This window comes from Sarcophilus harrisii, chromosome 4 (assembly GCF_902635505.1).
Source record: "Sarcophilus harrisii chromosome 4, mSarHar1.11, whole genome shotgun sequence".
Classification (NCBI taxonomy): domain Eukaryota; kingdom Metazoa; phylum Chordata; class Mammalia; order Dasyuromorphia; family Dasyuridae; genus Sarcophilus; species Sarcophilus harrisii.
The window spans coordinates 35,295,192-35,320,773 of NC_045429.1; the positions used below are offsets into that span (position 1 = coordinate 35,295,192).

Consider the following 25,582-nt stretch of genomic DNA (forward strand, 5'->3'; position numbering starts at 1 on the left):
TTTTCCACCAGTGCAAATCAGTGCAAGCTGACATCACCTCAAAAAAATCCCCAGCCAGTGCTCCTCAGCTGCTATATTAGATGCTATGCCCATAAAATGTTTGCTGTTATTTTCAGTTTCACTTTCCTCTGCTGCATTTCCATTTGTTTCCTTGTTTCTCAGAAATCTTTTATAAACTGAAAGCCTTTACAAGCGAGTGATTAGAGAGCTTTGGGCAAGCGAACTGACAAGGAGAAAGCCAGAGTAGAGAGATTAAGAGAGAAAAAATCAAGAGTCACCAATCCTATGAAACATAGAAGTGAAGTGAAAAAGAGGTAAGAACATTTTTGTATTTTCTTCTCCAAATATGCTCCTCAGAAATGGTAAAGCAACTGTTCTCTCTGTTTTATAGTCTTTGTTTAAAGTTTGATGGGGGAGGTGGATGGACTAGTCACTTCCCCTTAAATAGGACACTGTTAGTCCTCAGCTACCTCAGAGGTCTAGCAGTTTAAATCTTCATCTGCTCAGGACTCACTTCACATTAGTCAAGGTCCACTTCATGTGGAGCACTATTAGAGGGGCTGGGAGCAGGGAAGAGGAAACTGTTTGGCAGAGAAAGCTTCTGGGAAACTGAACTATCTTATGATTGTCTGTGATAAAAATTTCTAAAACTGTCCATATTGTATGTTGGAAATCTGCAGGTTTAGTTGAGGAGAAGAAAGGAAACAGGAAACATCTCCAGTAGGAATCCACAGTCCTGTGGTGTACCGAAATCCTCTTCCCAGAATTCCATTCCACACAGCCAGTTGGCCTATGGATTAGAGTTAGGCATTGTGGGGCTGTCACCTCTAGATCCTCCATCTCGGTTTCAAATCATGTACTCTTTCCATGGCAATTTACCTCTCATGGTTTATATATTCTCTATGCCATTTTCAAAATGAACTCAAGCCTAGGTTTTCAAGTAATAAAAATGCTAAAGGACCAAAGCCAAGTACAGCATTGAAATAGTAATTAATTAATCAAAGCAGAAAGTACTGTGAATGAAAGGGTGACAGGGCAAGCAGGGACACAGCTCCAGATCCACGAGGTGACTTTGCATGAACCTGCAGCCACAGAGAAAGAAACAATCAGACAGCACAGAGGGTGTAGTGGCTCTTATGGGAGGGCCTCTCACTCCATTGATAAGTTACAATGTAAGGAACTAGTAGCCAGAGGAACCATCAGTGTCTTGGATCCAGATTTTCCCCAACCAGTTATATCCCCTCTGGAAGGTTATGAGGGAGAAAATAGCCAGAGATGTTTGCTGGCCCCTATTGCGCATGGCTGAGAGGAAGGTCGGGATCTTAGCTCCAGAACTATACTATCCCTGGAACTCCTGAGTATGGGGAGTACCTAAATACTAAGTTAAGGGCTGTCTGATGGCCCTAGGCACCTAGACAAATTGGAAGTCAAATGAATTTATTTTTTAAAAAAAGAGTAAAAATCTTCCACTTTTCTGTTTAATTGGTAAACTACTCATGCATGACCTGGTGGGAGATGTCAGGTCAACAAGCCTTTATTAGGTAGGGCCTACTAAGTGCCAGGTATTAAACACTAGGAAACAAATAAAAGTCTCTCACCAAAGTTCCAAGACTTCAGGAATTCCCGATCTAATGGGAAAGACCATATACAACAGCTATGTAAAAATAGATATAGATGGGATAAATTAGAGATAATTTTAAATTGTTTTTAAAATTGAAAAGATTTCTGATCTGAAAAATAACTTTCTACAAGCACAATCCTCCACCCTTTTTTCTCCTTTTAAACCCCAACTCCTCACATAGATAGGTGATTAACCTTCCAGACAAAACAGTTAACTGAACAAGAAGCCAACTATTCAGCTCCCACATATCTACTCTAGCAAATCCTTAGACTCAGAGGAAATAATGATGAAGAAATCCAGTGAAAAAATGCAGTAGGTGACTTCATGGCAGAAGGCCATGAGTAACAGGAAAGATCACTTTTCCAGCACAATCAGAGATGGAAAGAGGCACAGTAGTTAGAGCTTTGAACCTATAATCAGGAAGGAGAGAGTTCAAATTTACCCTCAGGCATTTACTTACTAGCCAAGTGACAATAACAAAACCACCTAGCATTTGTCTAGTGCCCAGTCCTTAACTGTAAAATAGAGAAAATAACAGCAACTATCTCATAGGGTTGTTGGGGGGGGGGGGGTGTCAAATAAACTGGAGTTTGTAAAGTGTTTACCACACTGCCTTGTAAATGTGGATGGTTAAGAAATGCATGTTCCCTTCCTCCCGTCAAGAAAAATTGAAAGTAGTTTTAAAAAATCCACAGGATAAATGCCCTGGAAAGCCCCCGTAAGAAGTAGTTAATAAGAAACAAGAAAACAGTGTCCCTAACAGTGCCACCCAACATACTGTCACAGCACTCAGAAAAGGACAGCCCAGACAATGAAGGCTCCAGTGTCCCTAGCATTCTGTCCAGAGGCACTGGGCAGGGCCCTGAAGATCCCACACTCTGAACCTGAAGATCCAAGGGCATGGGGATGAGGCTGAGGAGAGGAACTTCAGCACAGGAACTCAGGGATCCAAGGCAAGACCAAGGAAGTCCTAGCACTTCTACCTTTTAAAGTGAAGGCAGTAAGAGAAAACAGTAAGTATTTATATAATACCTACTATGTGCCAGGAACTATGCTAATGCTTTTCAGAAATATTAATTCTTATGACAACACTGTGAGGTAGATACTAATATTAACCATATTTTATAGTTGAAACTGAAGAAAACGAATGTTAAGTGTCTTGCTTTGCATCACACAGCTAGTAAGTGACTGAGGGCAGAATGAATGAGGCCTTCTAGATACCGGTCCCCCCAGTGTTCTAGTTTCCTCACACACCTGGGCTGTCAGGAGAAAAGGGAAGCCTGAGCCTGGTACAAATTCCTTATATTTATTATTTGGAGAGATCAGAACAATGCAAGAAAACTCCTTCAAGGGTAAAATGTTATGGCAAATCTAGAAATCCACAAAAAGCAAGGGATGAAACCATGACAAATGCAAGCTTTCACTCACTCCAAGGAAAAGGAGAGTTTTATAAACCTTATTCTGAGCATGAGTTCGTAGGCTCCACCAGGTTTCAAGAGGCTCACGACATGTACGAGGTTAAGAAGTCCTGAATCAGGATGATCTCTAATATCTATTCCAGCACTAAATGCATGATCCCATGGTCCTACTAGACCATGGTTAGAATCTGGGAAAGCTGTACAAGAATATAGTCTGACACTAAGAATTTGTGTCTAAAACCCAAAGAGAGGTTTAGAAAAATTGAGTAGGATAATTTATAGAAAGTGTAGTACAAAAATGGCATATCAGATACTAATGGAATCAAACAAAGTTTGAAAATTTCTCCGACTTCAATTTTTTTTATTAAAGCTTGTTTTATTTTCAAAATATATGCAAAGATAATTTTTCACCACTGATCCCTACAAAATCTTGTGTTTTGATTCTCTCCCTTCCCCTCACTCCCTCTCTTAGATGGAGAGTAATCCAATATATGTTAAACATGGTAAAAATATATGTAAATCCAATATAGGCACATATTATACACATATACACACAATTATCTTGCTGCACATGAAGAATCAGTACAAAAAGAAAAAAAAATGAGAAAGAAAATAAAATTCAAGCAAACAACAAAAGAAGTGAAAATGCTATGTTGTGATCCACACTCAGTTTCCACAGTTCTCTCTCTGGGTGTAGATGGTTCTCATCATCACAAAATTACAATGAAATCCTGCTTCTGCTCATTGAACTTAGTATCAGTTCATGTAATTCTCGCCAGGCCTCTATAAAATCATGCTACTGATCGTTTCTTATAGAACAATAATATTTCATAATATTCATATACCATAACCTATTCAATAATTCTCCAACTGATGGGCATCTACTCAGTTTCCAGTTTCTTGTCACTATAAAAAGAGTTGCCACAAACCTTTTTGCACAGGTGGGTTCCTTTCCCTCCTTTAAGATCTCTCTGGGAAACACTGCTGGATCAAAGAGTATGCACAGTTTGATAACCTTTTTGAGCATAGTTCCAAATTGCTGTATCTATTCACAATTCCACCAATAATGTATTAGTGCCTCAGTTTTCCCACATCCCCTCCAACATTTGTCATTATCTTTTCCTGTCATCTTAGCCAATCTGAGAGGTGTGTAGTGGTATCTCAAAGTTGTTTTAATTTGCATTTCTCTAACCAATAGTAATTTAGAGCATCTCTTTATATGACTAGAAATGGTTTCAATTTTTTTCATCTAAAAATTGTCCATTTAATATCCTTTGACCATTTGTCAATTGGGGAATGTCTTGAATTCTTCATAAATCTGAGTCAATTCTATATATTTTAGAAATGAGGCCTTTATCAGAACCTTTGAAAGTAAAAACGTTTTCCCAGTTTATTGTTTCCCTTCTTGTCTGCATTAGTTTTGTTTGTACAAAATCCTTTTAATTTAATACAATCAAAATTAGCTATTTTGTGAACGCCAGTTCTTCTTTGGCCACAAATTACTTCCTTCTCCACAAATCTGAGAAGTAAATTATCCTTTGTTCTTCTAATTTACTTATAATATCATTCTTTATGTCTGACTCGTATCTTAAAGTGTTCCAGCAGTCTTTGTGGAGGTAGTCCATCAAATCCAGTGAAATGGGGTGGTGGTTTATACCCATTCCACTATCCAGGTCTCTATCGCCAGATATAAGAGGCCTGAGCAGGTAGGGGGAACTATCTCTACCTAAGAATAGTCCACCAGTCAGAGAATTCTAAACCTACTGATTCCTCTATAGCCAATCTGCTCAAATAATTGTAACAACTAAGTAGTTGTAGTTACTTTGAATAGTAACTCTGTATCCTGTGTATGCCCAACTAGACATGATGTCCTCAGCAATGGTTTCTCCATAGAAGGGACTCAGGGAGATGCAATGACTGAAAGGATCAAGCACTGGAAGCTAAACTTGAATACCTGGTGCTTGTGCAAATTAATCTCCTTAAAGATTTGTTCAACCAATCTGGATTCAAATAGGATGATGCATATGAAAGGATTTGCAAACCTGAAAGCTATTCTAACTTGTCACTGGGATTTAAAGTCCTTGGCAACCCAGCTCACATTACCATTCTGGTCTTATGGCACATTAATTGAACCTGACCAAACAGGCCTTCCTGCTCTGACTGACACACAACATTTCCAATCTCTGAACCTTTGCATGGGCTGAACTCAATGCCTGGAATATATACAGCTTTGCTCCTCTAAGAATCCCTAGGTTCATTTAAAGTTCAGCTCAGATATGAGCTCCTACACTAATCCTTTCTTGATCATTCCAGCTGCTGGTGAGTCATTTCTGAATGTGACTCATTTCTGAATTTGTTTTGTGTTCATTTTGTATATTCCTCTGTGTAGTTATACATGTAAATGTTGATTCTTGAAGATATTTTATAAACTCCTTGAAGGAAGGACTATGTCCTCTTCCTCTCTGTATCCCCAGTGACTAGCACAATGGTTGGCACATAGTAGACCCTTATTAAATACTCAGTGACAGATTCACATGGAAACAGATTAGAAGAGAGGAAAGAGCTCCAGAGTCAGAAGACTTGAGGTCAGGTCCTATCTCTGATACCTACTATTTGTGCAAAAGTCTTTAGGCAAGTCCTTTAACCTTTTTGCCTCAGTTTCCCTATCTGTACAACAAGAAGGTTGAATGAATGGCCACTCAAGCTCTAGGTTATGATTCTACTACCTAAAGAAATGGTTCTTTGAGAACCCATAAGGGAGCCACACTCTCTTAATCAGTCAATTAACAAGCATTGATTAAGCACTTAGTATGTGCTAAGCACTGTGTTGAATGCTGGGAATTCAAAAAATCCCTGCCCACAAGGAGCTCAGAATCTAATAAGGAAGACAAAATGTAAACAACGATATTCAAAATGCAATAACATATGTAGGATCAACTGGAGACAAGGGAAGATAATTTTCTAGCATTAAGTGGCACAGGAAAGGTTTCCTATACAAAGTGACATTTTAACTGGGACTTGAAGGAAACCAGAGAAGCCAGGAGGAAGAGGATGGGAAGAAGAGAATTTCAGGAGTGAGAGACAAAAAGAAAATGAAAGAAGTCCCCAGGACAGGGCCTGAAATAAATCCTTGCTTAGAAAGCCTGGCATGGATGATGATTTAGCAAAGGAGACTGAGTAGAAGCAGTTGGGCAGTTAGGAGGAGAATGAAGAAAGAGCACTTTGAAGAAAACTAAGGGGAACACACACTGATCAAAAGAGGGAAGAGATATATTAGCCTGTATCCATTCCTGGGGTGCAATTCCTCATGGGCCTACTGACTTAATGACACAAAATCTCCTGGAGGAATCTCCCTAGAAAAGCTGCTAAGGGACCATTCAGCATTACCAATTTGCATGAAATTCAAAAGAAGGATAAAAAGTAATTATTTTATCATGCAAGTATTACACTGTAGACCCAGGCAGAAAGAGAAGCTAGATAAGGAATACAGAAAATAAACTACAAATGTGGGACAGAAACACAAGCTAGTTATAATGGGGAATTCCCAGATATTCACTGGAGAAAATTCTCTGCCAAAAAGGCTAGCTAATAATTACATTCTCTCATAATTTTAGTTGTCAAGTTGCAGGATCACCAACCAACATAGGGGATTTTTATTTTGGAAGGGACTCTCAATAACAGGAAGAAACTAACTTTTGTGGTAGAAGTGATGAGAATCTTGGGAGGAAGAGACTTTTCCCTCCTCTGAGAGTTAAAGGAGAGAAATTCCAGGAAATGTTGTACCTAGGTTTTTTTTTCCCTGAAGCAATTGGGGTTAAGTGAGTTGCCCAGGGTCACACAGCTAGGAAGTGTTAAATGTCTGAGGTCATATTTGAACTCAGGTCCTCCTGACTTGAGGGCTGGTGCTCTATCCACTGTACCATCTAGCTGCTCCTATACTTGGGTTTTTAAAAGCATATTTCAAAGGGTTCAGAGGAAAGAGATAAAAGATGCTATGGATAATGGGTCGTTTGTTTGGTATACTATATGGGGGAGGCTTTGGCAAAAGGGTTGGATTTCTAGCTTTTAAACTTTGTGCTTCAGTGATTCTGTAATACAGAGCTACAAGAATTTGGGATGAGGGAGTGACATGGCCTGACCAGTATTTTAGGAAAACCCCTTTTATGAAGTTTAAAGAGAATGATTTGGAAGGAGAAGAGACTTAAGACAGGGAAACCAATTAGGGGATTTGCAATACTCCAGGCAAGAGATGATGATCCCTAAGAGGGTGGTTGTTGTGTGACTGGAAAGAAGGGGATACACACACACGTGTGTATGTATACCCACATTATATATATAATATCTATATATATTTCATGTATCTCATGCATTTCATGTATCTCATATATTTCACACATATGTTATGTGTTTTGGAAATAGAAATGCCAAGATTTAGAAACTGATTGGATGTTGGGGTAAAATAAGAGTGAAGAATCCTTGAAATATTGAAGTATCATAATTTCAATGAGCATATATAAATGCCAATCATTAGAAGGCTGGGAGAAGGCTAGCTAACAGTCCCCTGATGCCACACAGGAAAGACTATAAGAATCCCAAAGAAATATCACACTTTTCTGGAATGTGGGACTGGCGAATTATATCACTGAATTTTACAGTCAGATGACTTGAGTTCAAATCTCACTGTTTAACATCTCTAAGCCTCAATTTCTTTATCATTGAAAAAAAAAAGATTGCTAAGGTCTCTTTCAGTTTTAAATCTAAAATCCTGGGCAGGAGGAGCTCTAAAATTGGGGTCAAAGCACCTGAGTTTGAAACCAATCTTGGCTCTTTACTGATTGTGTGACATTGAGCAAGTCACTTAAGCTTTCCGTACTTTCGGTCCTTTCAACTGGCTTAGAAGATCTATAAGGTCACTTCATTTTTGCTATCTGAAATGAAAAAAATATGGGAAGAGGTGGCTGTCACTACCTTATGTTGTAAATTACATTTGAAGAGATAGAGGCTACCTATAAGCAATTATATTTAGGTTCCAATGAATGCAAAGAATGAATTTCCAGACATGTTTGCATTATTAGGATTCCTACTACAAATTTCCATTGGTCTAACATCACTGACCAGATTTTAATTTTGAATAATGGAATTCAAAGAGATGTAATCACTTCCCAGGATTCAATATTCACCCCAATAAGGGTCTAATTGTAAGGGTGTTAATGGGGAAAGAGTCCAGAAGGCCTCTGGTTCTGCCTGGAGACAAGGTGGATGGGAAAGGTCACAAGTGGTAGAAAGAGTGTGACTATGAGAGTGGTTTCCCAGCTCAGGATTTAGAAGTGACTGGTGTTTCCCAGGTTCTATTTGAGCTGCCTTTGCATTTGCAGGTAACACTCCACCTCCAACATGTTCGGTGCTCATCTGATGCGTGCCCCAATCTGCCTGATTGAAAACAGTAATGGGCAATTCGTGGTCAACCAGAAAGCACTGCGGGTGCTTAGGAAATTTACCCAGCCTTTAGTGGTGGTGGCCATTGTGGGACTCTATCGCACTGGAAAATCCTACCTGATGAACAAGCTGGCAGGGAGGAGAACTGGTAAGTAAGGATCTGGCTCATCACTCTGTATACACATACAGAATATTATCCATTTGAATCAGATTAGGACCTTAGTGCTAAGAATAAAAAGATCTTTAGAGGCAAGGTTTCTTCCTCAGTGCTCCTCATTCCTTTAAAATAGTCATTAAAAAAAGAGGATAGAGAAGGGAATTAGAATTTATTACACAAGTTTTTTTTTTCCCTAAGGGACACAAAAGGCACCAAAAAAAGATAACATAAAGGTGGAGCCCCTAAAATGAATAGTGGGACAAGAGTTCTAAAATGGAGTTCATAACTGAACCAGCTATGCCCAGAGAAAGAACTCTGGGTGATGACTAAAAACCATTACATTGAACTCCCAATCCCTATATTTATGCCCACCTGCATTTTTGATTTCCTTCACAAGCTAATTGTACAATATTTCAGAGTCTGAATCCTTTTGTACAGCAAAATAACGGTTTGGTCATGTATACTTATTGTGTATCTAATTTATATTTTAATATATTTAACATCTACTGGTCATCCTGCCATCTGGGGGAGGGGGTGGGGGATAAGAGGTAAAAAAATTGGAACAAGAGGTTTGGCAATTATTAATGCTGTAAAGTTACCCATGCATATAACCTGTAAATAAAAGGCTATTAAATAAATTTTTAAAAAATGGAGTTCATAGTTACTGAAAATGACTTTGGTTATGACTTTCTCAGATGATAAATTACAAATATTCAATCATAGCTGTGTTTCTTTGTTGATTACAATGATAATATATAGAATAGTCTTTAATCTCAGTGTTTCAGCCTATGAGTTGAAAGACTGGGAAGTGGGGAGAAAGAGGATTCATATGGAGAAAGAAGTAAATCTATATTTATGCAGAAAGAAGTTTCTCCAGTTAGTTAAATAAGCAATATATGAATTGAGGTGGAGCACAGAGTTAATTAATTAATTAATGAGAGACATTATAGTTTTAATAAAGAAATATAAAAACATGATTTTCTCAGAACCCAGAATAGGAATGAATAAGAAAAACACATTGGTAGCAGGTAGAATGGAGATTATACAATATAATCTACACATAAGGATTAACTCTGGTAGCTACACTAGCATTAAAATAGTCTAAAGTTAAAAATAAAAAAAAAAAAACCCTCATGTACAAAATAGTGACTTGAAGAGATATCATAAAAAATAAATAAAAGGAGAAATCCAGATGCCAAATATGTATTGGTTGTACAATCCAGTGAAATGAAATAAAGTAGCAGAGTGGATAAGAAACCAGAATCCAACAATACAAGGAACTCAAGTAAGAATCTATTTTCATCCAAAATGAAAATAGAAGGAGCTAAATGTATTATGCATGAGAGTGATTCCATAAAATCAGAAGCTGAATGAAGCTACAAAACAAAGCAAAAAAATAAAAATTTGTATTACCAGAAGAGATACATGGGAAATGACAATATGATTAAAGAAAAACAAACTATATATGTAACAAATGACACAGTGTGCTTCATTTTTAAATATTAACTGAATTAGAAAAAATTAAGACATAGATAACAACAACACAAAAACTATAGGTTATTTTAATGTTCCTTTCTCTGAGCTAGATACATCTAACAGAAAAGGAGTTTTTAAATAAGGGATTTAATAGTGAGAAAATTAAATTATCATTACATACAAATTCTTCTGAATATGAACATTAAAGAACATGTATATTTGTTAGTACAACATGGTAATTTTATGAAAATGGATCATAGTCTAAAGGACATAAAATGATTTTTTAAATTTTGTGAAAATGAATTCTAAGAAAATTCTTTATGGTCTATGATGTAATTAAAATAAAATTATAGGGCACAAATAAATAAATAATAAAGACATAGCTGGAGACTCAATAATGATATCTTTAATATAAATAGATCAAAGAAGAAATAACAGTAATAGTTAATAACTATATGAAAGAAAATAATAATGAAAAATATATCAAAATTTCTGAGATTCAAATAGTCCTCAGAGGAGAAAGTATATAAATATATATGTGCATATATATCTTTAAACATATATTAACAAAATAAAAAAGATTTAATTAACTGAGTTGGCAATTTTTAAAAAGCTAGACAATAAATAAGCAAACCCTGCATGATCACAAATAAGAACATCTTGAAAAAAAGAATCTATGTAATAAAAAACAAAATATTCTAGAAATCAAATTTATTTTAGAAAATTTATTTTTCTAAAAACATAAGAACAAAGTGACCTTTGTTAACATCTATATGCTATAGATGAAAATGAACAACTAAATAAAAAGAATTAGAATAAATCAAACAGTTGTATATAAGCAAAATTGGGGTTGCTAAAAAAGATTACCTAAATACATAAATATACAAATATGGAAATTACCATAAATGATATAGAGAATTGTTTTTAAAAAATATAATACAGAAACTGTCTTGGTCAGTCAGTCATGTCTGACTTTTTGTCCCCTATCTAGGATTTTTTTTGGCTAAGATACTGGAGTAGTGTAATGTTTTTCTCTAAAATATAATCTTCTCTGGGAGCAGGTTTCTTGGGGGGCTTCTGGAGGCAGTTTTCCTTTCAGTTCACTAAATAATTACCTCAAATACAGCCAGGTGTTAAACTCTAAATCCTTTCTTGTCTCTTTCCAAGTCTTGTCCTTTCTCGGCCCGGGTTAGCTTTCTTAGAGGCCTATCTCTCTCCTTGGTTCCAAGAGCTTTAAGCTGCCTCCTCTGGCTTGTGAATCTCCTCGAATGAATCCTGGCTGAGGCTCAGAGCTTCTAGTGGGCTTCTGTTCTAGTGGGCTTATCCTTTAGTTGGCTTGTCCTTATATATGCTCTCTTAAAGGTGTGAATCTTGTGGAACTCTAATAAGTATTAAGTACATAAGTGAACTAGAGAACTGTTAAGTACCATACTAAATTAGATAATTATCGTCTCTATCAATTCCAGTGACTTAGCACCTTGTAAGAATCCTAACAGAGTAGTTGACCATCTCCTGTTCCAGTTCATTTTACAGTTGAGAAAATTGAAGCAAACAGAGTTAAATGACTTCCCCATGCTCACACAGCTAATAAGGATTTATTAGTGGAGTGGATTTGAACTCATGGAGATGAAACTTCCTAACTCTAAGCATAGTACTTCATCCACTGATTCACTTAGCTGTCCAACATTAGTCAACAATTCATAACTCTAAGAAAAAAGAAATTCCCTATCACTCAAGCATGAGATTCAGTGATCCAGACCCTGCTTTCTCTAGAGAAGATAATGGCGGTGAAGCTATCCATCTATCCATCCATCCATGAAGGTGCAACTGTCAGGAAATTTAGTCTCAGATTTGGTCAGTGGATTGATTATAAGGTAAGGGGAGATATCAGTGAGTCAGACTCAGTTTATTAGTCAAACTGTCTGTTTTGGTTAGATTCTGATAGGAGAAGGTGATTCCAAGATTCATGATAGGGGATCTAAGCACGATCCAATAGCTAGTGCCATAAAAACAGGAGAGAAGAGTAATTAGGAGAGTTTGGAAGAAGTTTCTTCTCAAGGAATTAAGTAATAATACCTGGATTAAAGATCCCTGGATATCATTTGAGATTGGGAAGCATTCATGATTGGTAGCAATTGCTCTGCTATCTAGGAATTTAAAGTTTTCTATAACTATTAGAACTGTAATTATTTTATAGTTTTCTTCAAGGATTTTTCATTTTCTTCATCCCCCCCCCCCATACAATCTCTCATTGGAATATAAGCAAAAATTCACCTAATGTTCTGACTTTGATAATCTTGTCAATGATGGGCTTTTGATTAGAAACAGAGAAGGAAATGGTCACTCATCAGGATACACAATTAAGGAAGACCAAGATATGGGGGAAGGTAAGGAATGTTTAGCAAGGTGAATAGTAAATTCTCTCACAAGTCAGGTTTATAAGATGGACTGACTCATGGTCCCAAAATAGAGACTAAAAAAGCAACCCACAATTATAGCCATTTCCAACATTACAAATTATAAAAGAGCTACTAATTTAAAAATATTTCAGTTCAGATGGATTTCTATTAAATAAAAAGAGTAATTGGTAGCTGTTACAAAATTTAATTTTAAAAATTAAGAAAAAAATTGCCAAATTCCTTTTATGACAAAATTATTGTCTAATGCGTAAATTAGGAAAGAATAAAGAAAAGAGAGTGAATTATGGACAAATATCATTTACATTGATGCAAAATTTTTCAATAATATCTAATGGAACAACAATAGGCTAGGGAATTGAAAATATATCAGTGGTGAAGGAAAATGAATTGTGAATCTGAATGATTAGACAGATAATGGTGTCTTAAAGAGGCAATCAAGAAGTTAAGAAAAAGGAGCAGGTAGATAGTGCAGTGGATAGAGCAGCAGCCCTGACATCAGGAGGACTGGAGTTCAAATATGGCCTTAGAAACTTAACTCTTACAGGCTGTGTGACTTTGGACAAGTCACTTAATCCCAATTGCCTCACCCCCCCCCCCCCATCAATTAATCAATCAATCAAGGAAAACAAGTTAATAAGAGGGCTAGGTTTGAAGGGAAGGCTAATGAATGCTGCCCTGGACATGTTAGGTTTGAGATTATTTGTAAGATACCAATGTTAAAATGACTAATTGGGAAGGAGAGACATGAGGGAGAAGTTCAGCAGAAAGGCTGGTATTTTTGTGTATATGTGTATATATACATACATATATGTGATAGTGAATATATGTATATGTACATTATGTGCATATTTAAATTTGATTGATAAATGATCAGAAACAATCATGAATTCTACTGCATAAATATGATAAATTAAACTATACTAAGTTCACTATAGAAATAGTACAAGATATTAGAGTAGGATTTTGGGTTATAGACAGAATTATGGAAAAGAAAAAGAGTGCTGAAGCAGCAAAGGAAATTGAGGAACAGTCAGAAAGCTAAGAGTAAAACTAAGAGAGTCAAGTCATGAAAATCCAGAAAGGAATGAGTATTGTAGCAGAGAATGCTTAAAGATGCTGAATGCTATAGAGAGAAGGATGAAGACTGAAAAAATATCATTGGATATGGAAATAAAGAAATCATTGGCAACTGGACATAATTGATTCAGGAGAGCATCAGGATAGAAGAAAAATTTCATCAAATTTTAAGTATTTCTAAATAGAGAAACAAAATCGAGGAACAGAAACTAGAAAGAAAAATCCCAAGCAAAAACTATAGAATCCATAAAATACCAGTGAGCCATTCTGCTAAGACAAATTCAGGACATACATTTTAAAAAGGGAGTTTTATACTTTGAATAAAGATTGACAAATAATTGGGGAGGGTGGGATTATTTACTCTTCCATCACAAAGGAGTTTAGAAGCAATTGGATCACAGGCAGAGGTAAAATCACAATTGCCTTGGCAAGTGTTTGAGACAGGATCTGCACCCAGCTTTCTCAATCTACATCCAGCACTCTTTCCACTATGGCCCCAATTGGTGTGTGCTTCACGTGCCCCAAATGTCACAACTCCCACTTTGACACCATCTGGACTCATCCCTCCGCACTCTTGTGCAGGCTTCTCCCTTGGATCCACTGTGCAGTCTCACACCAAGGGCATCTGGATGTGGTGTGTCCCTCACCCCACGAAGCCGAATCACACCCTCGTTCTCCTGGACACCGAGGGCCTGGGTGATGTGGAGAAGGTAAGAGGAGAAGGATGTCACCATGCTTAATCAAATGTTACTAAGCACTGTTGTTCTAGGCTTCAATTGTAATAACAGCCAATGAGTTGATTTTCCCCCATTGCATAATCGTGGTAATCTAGGACATCTCACAGAAGTGGCCAAGAGTCACAGATTCAATCCCCATAATGTGATCTGACTTCTAGGGAGACAACAAGAATGACACGTGGATCTTTGCCCTGGCTGTGCTATTGTGCAGCACCTTTGTCTACAACAGCATGGGTACCATTGACCAGCAGGCCATGGAAGACATTTAGTATCCTTTCTGTACAAAATAAGGTGACACTGAGGAAGCACTTTGCAAACTTCAAAGGTCTGTCTCAATGCTAGCTATAACTGCTCAAAGGAGGAACAGCTGGACAGCTCCTCCTCTTCCCTAAGAAATAAATTGGGTAGTTTGCCCAGCCCTCTCACACCTAAATCCAATTTACTTGTATGTCATGGCATCACCTCCTGAAGCCACGATCCTCTCTGAGAACAAAATATAAACAGTAACAACAACATAGAGATAGAGAAGCTCACCCCTACCCCCCACCCCTCAAACCCCCATTGCTGTCAGGAAGACCTAGGTTGTAATTCTCCTTTTGACAGGGCAAACCATTGAATGCGTCAGTGGCCCTCTAACAATTCTAAACACCACTAAGTGTCAAAGGGAAATTTCTCACTGGGAATGATGGAAATTGATGAAAATAAGGATCTCGTTGAACACTCCCCTCCCTCCCCACACACATACACACATGCACACATTAATTTAATTGTCAGGAAAAGTTCTTATGTTGCTGCTACAAATGGCAGTAAGGTAGCCCAAGGAAAGGAGAAGTAAAGGACTTTAGGAAACTGGGAAAATTAAGAAATGATGGCTGCTGGACTCTTTTTCTGCCAAATTTCCTAATTAAAATCTCAGTTATGTGACAGAACTGACAGATAAAATCAAGGCAAAGTCCTCCTCCAGAACTGAGCAAATGGATGACTCCATGGAACTTGTGAGCCTCTTTCCAGACTTCGTGTGGACTGTGCGTGACTTCATCTTGGAGCTGGAAATCGATGGGCAGCCTGCCACTCCTGATCAGTACCTGGAGAATGCCCTGAAACCAAAGAAAGGTCTGATCGGTTAAGGGCTGGGCAGTGGCGGTTATCCCAGATACTGCTCTTCTTTGTCTCCAGTTTATCCTTGTATAGTCACAGTCTCCAGACTCCCTTTAAAAAATAAAGCAATGTGCTACAAGTCTGAGAAAGTGGTTTAGGTTCAACAACTAATTATATTCATGTGACAAGTTCTTTGTCCTTTTCTTTCTTTCTTTTTTTTAACCAAACTCATACCTATAGACTTCGGGTTTAGGAGTGAGTCAGATGTTCTAAACAGGATATTATTTGAGGGGACCGATCTCCAGGCAACTTTCACTCTTTACCATATTGTTCTTCCTTCCCTTTAGGTACCAGTGAAGAAGCTGGAATGTGTATCCAGAAGTTCTTTAGAAACAAGAACTGCTTTGTCTTTGCCCCACCTGCTTATGGAAAGAAGCTCCTAAAGATTGAGCAACTTCATGATGATGAACTTGATGCAGACTTTGTGAAAAGTGCTGAAAACTTCAGGAATCATATCTACAATAAAGCGAAGGCCAAGACTCTCCCTGGAGGTGCCATGGTCAATGGGCCACGTGAGTCTCTCTCTCTCTCTCCAACAAGTTCTATGACTGTAGGGAACACTAGCATGAGACAAAAAGGAGTCTTCTTCTTAGGATAATCATAGACAAAGAGAATGATTGTCTTTTTGCACAAGGTCAGTCCTATGTGCCAGTCTGATGAATGCATCAGAGCTTTGATTACCCAAAACATCTTTCTTTTTTCTTAAGCATTTTTACTTCTTCCTGATTCTTCCAGAAAGTTCATTTTCTCAGAAACAAAATGGAACCCCCACTTTCCACATTGCTAAAGAATAAAGATACAGACTCATTCCTAAATGGGGTTGCTCTAGCCATCCTTTTGATCAATCCATTGTCTTCCTAGGCCTAGGAAACCTGGTTGTGAACTATGTGGAGGCCATCACCAGTGGAGATATTCCCTGTATGGAGAATGCGGTCTTGGCTCTGGCTGAGCTAGAGAATTCAGCTGCAGTTCAAAAGGCCTTTGCAGTGTATGAAAAGATGATGAGACAGGGGATCCAGTTCCCCACAGAAACCATTCAAGAATTGCTGCGTTTACATGACATCTGTGAGAGGGAAGCCATTAATGTCTTCATCAAGGACTCTTTCAAGGATGTGGACCAGAAATTCCAAAAAGCACTAGAGGTACCTTTTCTATTTTAGGACTTTGCCTATGAATGACTTCTCTTAGTAAATTTGAAAGCCTCATCCCTCAGTATTGTAACCTGATGCCCCACTTTCAATATTACCGGTAATCAAAAGACCCATGACTCTTACATACTTTGTACAGCTAGCATAATATGATCAACTAATTTAAAATCTTGAGAAGGTAAAAGGTTATGCATGAAAGGTCCACTTGAGACTGTTGGTCTGCAGTGCAGGTTACATACTATAGTATAAAGCAAAGACAGACATGGGAAGGGCTTTCTGAAAATTTCAGATCAAGAAACTTATTTTCTTCATATCTTAAAGGATCCAATAGGAGTTGTTCTCAGGCTAATTGATCAGAGAAGAGATTTAGTCCCCTTTGACTACCTCTAAAAGTGCATAGAAACAACAGATTTTGCTTCTATAAGAATGTATAGGCAAGATGCCTAATATTGTCTTTTTAAACATTTATTTTTAATTTAGGGAATAAAACAAGCATTCCATAATATAGGAAGATAAAAAAGATGACTGCACATGAGTCCAAAAATCTAGTATATGTAACTTCTTATTCCTATTAAATATATAAAGTTATTGTGTAAATTCCTTATTCTTTCATTTATTTTTTTCCTTTCCTTCCATCCCTAGAGATGGCAACCATTAGACACAAATAAGAGAGATACATAAAATGATTCAATACATACTTTAATTTATCAGTTCTTTCTGTGGATACAGATAGCGTCTTTCTTCATATGTCCTTTATTTTTAATGTTTGTATTTATAAAAGTCAAAATGATTTATTTGCTCTGTATTAGTTTTTTTTTTCCTGAGGCAATTGGGGTTAAGTAACTTGCCCAGGGTCACACTGCTAGCAAGTGTTAAGTGTCTGAGATCAGATTTGTATTCAGGTCTTTCTGACTTCAGGACTGGTGCTCTACTCACTGCACTACCTAGCTGCCCCTCAGAGTTGTATTTAAAACAACATTACTGCTGTTGTCTACAATATTTTCTTGGTTCTGCTCACTTTGCTCTTGATTATTACATGTAAATCTTTCCATGTTTTTCTAAAATCATTGAACTCCTCATTTCTTATAGCAGAGTAATATTTCTCACAATCATACACAACAAAGCTAACTTTTTCTCAAGTGAAATCTTCTGAAGGAAAATATCCTAACAAGTGGAATAACTTAAAAGGGAAAGGTCGTGGTTTCTCCTTCATCAGAACTCTTCAAGGAAAGCTTGGACAATTGGTTGGGTGGCACGGAGCATGGGTGAGATTTAACAACTACTGAGATCCTGTTGAATTCTAAAATCATGTGTTATTTTGCAGCCCTTATGTTTTACTTCTTTGTTTTTTATTAACTCTAAAGAACCGGCTGAAAGCCAAGTTAGATGAATTCTGTAAACAAAATGAAAGAGAGTCCCGAGATCGCTGCACAGCTTTGCTTCAGGATATTTTCAGGCCTCTGGAGGAAGCAGTGAAGCAGAGTGCCTTCTCCAAACCAGGGGGCTATGACATCTACCTTCAGCAGATGCGAGAGCTCCAAAAGAAGTACAACCAGCAGCCCAAGAAGGGGATCCAGGTGAACTTCCCTTTGGGCTCAGGGTTGCAGACTGAGGGGAGTCAGGAAATTTTCAGAGTCTTTTCCAAGCCTCAGGATAAATAGTAAATAGTACTGTCAGTTGGAATGATCCACAGGTCAGCTTTGCTCACAAGACTGAACAGGCCTTGGCTTTCCTCTTCCATCACTATTTCTTGTTTTAAATTCATTGTCCTTCTATCCTACAGGCAAACAAGATTCTGGAAGAATACTTAAAGTCAAAGGAAACTGTAGCTGATGCAATTAAGCAGGCAGACCAAAGGCTTACTAAAAAAGAAAATCAGAGGAGAGGTGAGAAATCCATGCAGGAGACTCTCCCCTGCATAGTCCAGGGAATTGTGTGTGCCCTCTGCTTTCAGAAATGTTATTTAAGATGCCTTGATATCCTTGAATACATTTGAATTCAACAAAGACTCCTTTTTTGCTTCCTAAATCTTTAACTCTCTCTAAACAAGTGCTGGGTACTCTAGTGAAGAGCTCTGATAAGTTTTTTCTATTAAGTCAATCTAATAGAGAACAGTGACAAAAGATGGGGGAATTTATTTTTGTTCAGTATTTTTAGCTGGGCCAAGCTCTTTGTTGCACCCCATTTGGGCTTGTCTTAGCAAAGATACTGGAATGGTTTTCCAATTCCTTCTCCATTTCATTCTACAAGTGAGGAAATTGAGGCAAATAGGGTTAAACAATTTGCCCACGGTCACCCAGCTAGCAAGTGTATGAAGCCAGATTTGAACTCAGGTCTTTCGGACTCTAGGCCTGGCACTCTATTTATTACACCATCTGGTTACCCTATCTTCTTCCATTTAAAATTTTAAATTCTTCTTCCTTCTCAGAGCAAGAGAGGCAAGCACAAGCTGCAGCAGAGGCTGCAAGAAGGATGGAGATGGCGCTAAGGAGGCAGGAGGAAATCAACCGGGCAATCCAAAGGAGACAAGAAAAAGAACGAAGACAAATGTTTGAACGTATGAAAGCCGAGAATAGAAGATTGTTGGAAGAGCAAAAGAGAGCGAGGATTAGGAAATTGGAGGTATTACATTGTCCCAATTCAACATTTGTTTTCTTTCCCATTCCCCTTAATGGCTTCTAGAAATGGAGATTACTCAGCTACAACACCTGAAGAGTAAAAATGTTGGCCCTAAAGGAAAACATTAATATAGTCCAGGAGAACATCTCTTTTTATTAATCCATTTTGCAAACATTTATTAAGATTCTGCTCTGTGGAGTCAACTGTGTCAGCCTTGGAAGATTGGTCGGGGGGAGGTAGACATAAGGGAAAGAAGGAAGGAAGGAAGGAAGGAAAAAGAGAAGTACATAGGAAGAGAGGGAAGAAAGGAAGAAGAGAAGGAAGGATGAAAGTGAGAGAAAAAGGAATTAAGGAGGAAGGGAGAGAAAGAAAGGAAAAGGGAGAAAGGGAGGGAAGTAGAAAAAAGTATGGAGAGAAAAGGAAGGAAGGGAGGAGAAAATAAAAAATGGAAGAATGGAAGGGAGGGTGAAAAATGAAGGAAGAGTGGAATAGGGTAAGAGGGAAGGAAGGAAGGCATGGAGAGAGGAAAGAAAGAGAGGGAGGATGGAAGGAAGGAGGAAAGAGAAGGAAAAATTCAGAGAATTCAGGGAGTTATTCTATTTTTCTGATTTTCCAGAGTGCTTCTACATTACTCCTTGAACACTCTTGCCCTATATTGTTAATTTTCTTTATACTCCCTAACTAGAATGCAAACTCTCCTAAGGTAAGGATGGCATTATATATATATTTTGGTATCCTTCACAGAGCTTGGCAAAGTGTCTTGTACATTCACCTGTTCAATGAAGAAAGTTCATAAAGCAGCTAGAACTCAAGGCTGCCAATCAGCAAGAAACGCAGTAGAACATAACCTTCCTAAAGTTAGAGGCTCTTACTGTATTTTGTCTTTCATATTGACAGTGTCTCCCACCACTTAGGACCTAATGGCAGAGCTTGTTTGGCTCAAATTGCATTGCTAAACCTAAGAGAGGTGCTTTAAGTGTTGGATGCCTTTTTGTTTTCTTTTCTCCTCAGGAAGAAGCACGAAGAATCCAGGAAGAACAAAGAAGGGCAATGGCTGAACAGGAACAACAACTCCAGGAATTGCAGCAGCAATATGATAACCGTAGCTCAGATAGCTGTACTATATTGTGAGGATATGAGCTTCACCATCTCACCCAGAGCTACAGAGTCGTTTCCAAGAGAAATGTTGACAATTCACTGGAGACTCAATTTGCTGAATTAATAATAGAATTGGATAACTGAATGACCAAAGGTATCTCAGAAAACATGGTTAAACCCTAGTCCAAAGCATGTGCCTTTAAAAAAAGAACAATATTCCTGACTAGTAAGTGGTCCTTCAGCCTCGGCTCAAAGTTCCCCAAAGATGGAGACTTCACTGCCTTTTTAGGCAAAGCATCTCAGTCCACTTTTGGTCAGCTCTCTTTGTTCCGAGGTTTTTCCTTAGCAAAGCAGGAGTTTTCTCTAAAAATGCCACTCAACTCTGCTTCCTGTGAATGATCTCACCTTGTCCAACCCTTCCCATTTTGAAATGGAAACTGGAAAAGAGGACAAGAAAAAGAGGAGAAAAGGGACATTTGATGGCTTGAAGCATATCCCCAAAGAAGCTTGCTGCTGCTGCACTTTCCCATGTGGGATCTCTAGTTCTAGGGCCTCTTTTCATATAAGGTTATGGGTTTACTGCTCAGAAGTGGACAAATGCTCTCCTTCCTCACCCTTAAGAATGTCAACAAATCAGTACTGTTTGCTATAGATTATTGCACCTGAGTTAGTAGTTGGGCTGTCACCCCAGGACAAGATTAGGTGCTTCTGAACAGTGGGAAAAAGCTGAACAACTGACTAGATGAGGAGGTGAAAGATGTGTGCCCGATCAATGGATTAACACAGAGAGTTGCAACCCAAGATCAGCACATTAGGCAAGGGTGAGAGTTGGGAAATGGTTTTTTTTGCTGATGCTTCTGAAAGCAAAATTCCTTGGGACCTAGAGGTAGACCTGAAGGGAAAGATTAAATTGGGCTTCATTAATGTGGGGACTAGAGCCACACATCCCTTCTCCTGTCCCATCCATTCCTATGAAAACAGCTATTCCAGGACTGCCAGTTGTCCTTGAAAATTTGGGGATATAAAGGAGAGGATATTGTAGGAGAGGGTCTCCCCAAGCCTTATCTTCTATTTCTCCTTCTCTTCCTCCCCCTCATCCATTTCTGTCCTCATCTACCTCCTCTTTTTCCCTCCTCTATGCCTTCCTTCTCTTTCCTTCTCTCTGTCTCTCCCCCTCTCTCTTCCTCTCTGACACACTGTCTCTCCCTCTTTCACAACCCTCTCCTCCTCTCCTACTCCCTCTTCCCCTCCCTCATTCTCTCTTCCCTCTTCCCTTTCCACCTCCCTCTCCCTGTCCCCTCTTTCTACCCCTTTCTCACCACCTTTCCCTCTCCCTTTAAAGGGCTGGGAAGTCCCATTTAGAGATAGAGACTCAGTCCCAAGGGGGGCCCAAAGAGTTAGTACAGACATACCATTTTTATAAGTTCTATTATAAGGGATTACACCACAAATTAGAAATCATTAAGAATCCTGGGACCTCCTAATGGGATATCACTTTCCAAAAAATGGGAATGGAATGTTTCAGTTTCCCTGAAATTACCTGCTTTTTAGGAAACCTTAAATCAGCAGATAACTAAGCTGACAGTGTTTTAACTAATAGGTTAAACAATGTCAGCTATTGATAAATGTCACCATTTTAGGTTAAGTAAATGTGGTGTGTAACTGGCCTTAGGCTTAAGTAAATAGAGGCTTACACATAGGTCATAGGGAGATACAGAAATAATGAAAATAAAATAAAAAAAGCATTCCCACATCCCTGTAAGCTCTTCCTCCCATCTTTCTGTTCCATACATGAGTAATAATACTTGTGTGATTTGGGGCTCAAGCCTAACATTTTCATAAGACTCTACCCAGTGGTGGAGAGAATGATTAGCTGTTTTGGGGATGAATAAGTCAAACATCTTACGCCAAAAAAATGGAAGAGGAGACAGGTTATGAAGAGCTTTACAAGCCTAAAGGAAATTTTATATTTGATCCTGGAGGAAATAGCATAACACTGCAGTTTATTGAAGGGGAAGGGGATGGGTAGGGTGACATGGTCAAACTTGAGCTTTAGGAAGATAAAATCTCATTTTCACAAAGAGCTTATAATCAGAAATATTTTGCTTTTACTATAGTAAAGAAAATCAGAATTAACTGAAAGAGAGAAAGTACTACCATGAAGAGGTATCAAGAAAGGTTTAATGTAGAAAGCAAGCTTTAACTGGGAGTTCAAAGATATCAAAAAGACATAATCTATGTCATGTGACCCACAGGATGGAGGACTAGCTATTCCCTCCAATCCCTCTGACTTTTCAAATTTCTCCAAATTAGGAATTTTTCATTAGAAATAAAATAAGTTCAGCTCTCTCCATTAGTTAGACCACTAACACTAACACTAAGAACACTAATACCAAAGTTAAAACTCAATGAACTAATAGTAGAAAGGTTAATCTCTAAAGAATACTCATTCAGCCTGCTCTCCCACAGTGCCCAACAAGGCTGTAGAAATCAATCCATATTTGCAACAGAAGCCATTTCTACAACCTGTTGACCACAAAGTCCCAGTGTCCAATGGTCCTAATTGAAAAGAGCAGGTATTTGATCAAGTTCTGAACCATCGTTCAATGAACTGAGAAATATATTGAATAAGCCCCACATGGAACTGTGTGGCACTTAGATAAGCTTATGGGAAAGAGCCAGGACCAGTTCTGTTGGGTCCCCCTTCCCAAGTCACTTACTAAAAAAACATAGGATGGTTTTTCTAATTTTCCCAGCAGTTTTTGTCAAATAGTGAGTTTTCATCCCCCAAACTGTAGTTTTTGGGTTTATCAAACAGTAGATTACTATGGTTATTGGCTATTGTATTTTGTGTGATACATTGATACACTACTTTATTGATTGATACACTACTTTATTTTTTAGCCAACACCAAATGATTTTGATGAGTGCTGCTTTATAGTACTGTTTTAAGTCTTATATGTCTAAGCCAAAATGTGAACTGTGAATCGTCTGAAGTGGTAAGAGGCTGAAACACTTTGAAACTTATCCTCAATGGAAATTGTCACCAGGAAGGATGTCAGAAAGCAGGAAGACTGAAATTGCCACAATCTGAGGATGAAGAAAGCTCAGAGACCTTGTACATAAACAGATACACTAAAGAGAAGATACTAACAGTAGAAAGAAACATTGCTTCCACACCTAGCAAAAAATAAAGGTGCCATGTATTCACAGCCTTGTATCAGTCCAGGTGGGAAGAATCAGCCACTCTGCCACAACCTCTCCTCTTCCTCAGAGACTTACATCCTTACCAGTAGGAGATAGTTCAATTTATCCAGTTAGCCTCTTTTTCATTTCCAGCTCAGAAACCAATCAAAAAGGCCTCCCTTTTCCTACATTAAGTGGAGAGGAAGCATCTTTGATCTTCCATCATGAACTGATTATTAATGGTTATCTCAAACAGGATGTCCCAAAGACATCTTAAATTCAACCTGTCTAAAACCAAACTCATTATCTTTCCCAATAAATCCTGCCTCTTCTAAACTTTCCTATAACTATTGAGGCTGCCACCATTCTGCCAGTTACTCAGGATCAAACACAGGTGTCATCCTGGACTCCTCATTCCCACTAACTCCAATATCTAATTTGTTGTTAAGGCCTGTTAATTTTACCTTCATAATAACTCTCCTATATATGTCCTACTTTCCATGCACACAGCCACCAGTCTGGTGCAGGACCTCATTACCTCTTATCTGTATGCTTCAATAGTCTGGTGATTCAAGTCTCTCCTCTCCTGTTCATTTTCCTTTCAGTTACTAAACCAAACTTCTAGAAGTCTAATCTGGCCATGTCATTCTCCTACTCAGCAAACTCCAGAGGCTGCCAGTTGTCTCTAGTATCAAATATAAAATATTTTCACCTTTAAGACTTTGATTATCTGTTCCCTTTCCATTTTTCCAGTCAGTTCCTCTCTACATACAGCAACACTCACCTTGTTGGTCCCCCTGTGTACTGTTATACCTCCTAACTCCATACCCTTTTCACAGGTTTTTTCCCTGTGTGTGGAATATTTTCTTTTCTTGTCTTTGCCTCCTAGGTATGACCCAGATTGCTCCAAATTATGACCTGGATTGCTTCAAAACTCATCTAAAATTCTACCTTCTTTAGAGGGTTTTTCCTACTCTCTCCTCCTCTCCATAGTCACCCAGCTAGTGTTTTTTCTCTGAGATTAACTCTTCTTTTTCTTGATCTATTTTGGAGTTACATTATTGTTTAATAGTAAGCAACAGTATGTTTTTGCATTTCTTTGAATTCCTATCACTTAGCACAGTGTCTGGTACATAGTAGGTGCTGAAAAAGAGCTCGTGAACTAAAGGACTAACATGCTCCAAAACAGGGAGCAGAACCCTCTGCTATGTTCTCCAAGTATCTTTATTTGGGGGTGTGATTAAAAAAAATCCAGACCATTATCAGACTGTCCTTTGCTACAATAATAAAATTGTTGCTATTCTGTCCATGATGTCTGTTTTCTTCATTTGTATGCCTTTTATTTTTATGCATAAAAGGAAATTACTTTGGTTGTTTTTTTTTTTTTTTAATAGCTACAAGTACTATCTTTCCTTTGTGGAATATAATTGAATCAATGTCATTTGCTACAAAATATATATACATGTATACTCATACTTGTATATAACAATATTAACAAGTCAGCCCTTGATAGGATATTTGTGTACTGGAAGTCTATTCCTTCTTCCACTTTGGAGTCAGATAACATTGCACAAGGAGAATCCCCAAGGTAGCAAGAGGTAAGGGGCAGGAAGATGGCTTGAGCATTGTTTTCAGTTTTGATTCCTAATTTGAAAAGATAATTCAAGGTCATTTTCCTCACACTTGCTAGTGAATTGGAACAATTCTGTGTTTATTGTCTTTGATTTTTTTTTTATTTTGCCCCTAAAAGAAGCCAAGAAGTTCTCCCCCTCTTTCCCCAATAATAATTTCACAGCTAGAATGTCTATTTACACCTAGAAAGTCCTACTGAACCTGGCATCATAAATAGTATTCTCTACGTCTTCCTTCCTAAAATATGTCAGGGATGGAAATTTTCCATAGGAAAAAAAAGAGACAGCTGAGTAGCCATTTTTTAGGCAGCCACACTATAACCCAAATCTGGAGACAGATGTGGAAACTTATAATTTCCCTTTGCTATCTCCAACCTGCTTAAAGAGTGTCTTTTAATAA

General features: G+C 38.1%; 2 protein-coding genes across 4 annotated transcripts in view; both read left to right on the forward strand.

Moving 5' to 3' along the window:
- Positions 1–24,858, forward strand: LOC100927683 (guanylate-binding protein 1). 3 transcript variants are annotated; one of them, XR_004234310.1, is made up of 12 exons: positions 1–314; positions 8,415–8,623; positions 14,188–14,315; positions 14,501–14,610; positions 15,259–15,455; positions 15,788–16,012; positions 16,362–16,642; positions 18,013–18,225; positions 18,432–18,534; positions 19,077–19,270; positions 20,279–21,186; positions 23,270–24,858. XR_004234310.1 is itself a non-coding variant. In XM_023501624.2 (12 exons), exons 3-12 carry the CDS (start codon positions 8,434–8,436, stop codon positions 20,396–20,398), a joined length of 1,761 nt encoding a protein of 586 aa, XP_023357392.2. In that variant the 5' UTR covers positions 1–314; positions 2,408–2,634; positions 8,415–8,433; the 3' UTR covers positions 20,399–20,554. The 3 variants fall into 3 exon arrangements, 2 of the variants coding, with proteins under 2 accessions (XP_023357392.2, XP_031825229.1); XM_023501624.2 differs by lacking the exon at positions 23,270–24,858 and adding an exon at positions 2,408–2,634 and having other exon boundaries at positions 20,279–20,554; XM_031969369.1 differs by lacking the exons at positions 1–314; positions 23,270–24,858 and adding an exon at positions 2,196–2,634 and having other exon boundaries at positions 20,279–20,554.
- The window catches only part of LOC100923253 (guanylate-binding protein 4), a 76,822-nt gene that overhangs the window by 25,791 nt on the left and 25,449 nt on the right, over positions 1–25,582 (forward strand). The window lies entirely within an intron of this gene.

Coding starts and splice junctions, on each gene's coding strand:
- LOC100927683 (XM_023501624.2), top strand. CDS start 8,434: ATGTTCGGTGCTCATCTGATGCGTGCCCCAATCTGCCTGATTGAAAAC. Junction 15,456..15,787: donor TGCCCTGAAACCAAAGAAAG/GTCTGATCGGTT, acceptor CCTTCCCTTTAG/GTACCAGTGAAGAAGCTGGA. Junction 18,226..18,431: donor AGCCCAAGAAGGGGATCCAG/GTGAACTTCCCT, acceptor TCTATCCTACAG/GCAAACAAGATTCTGGAAGA.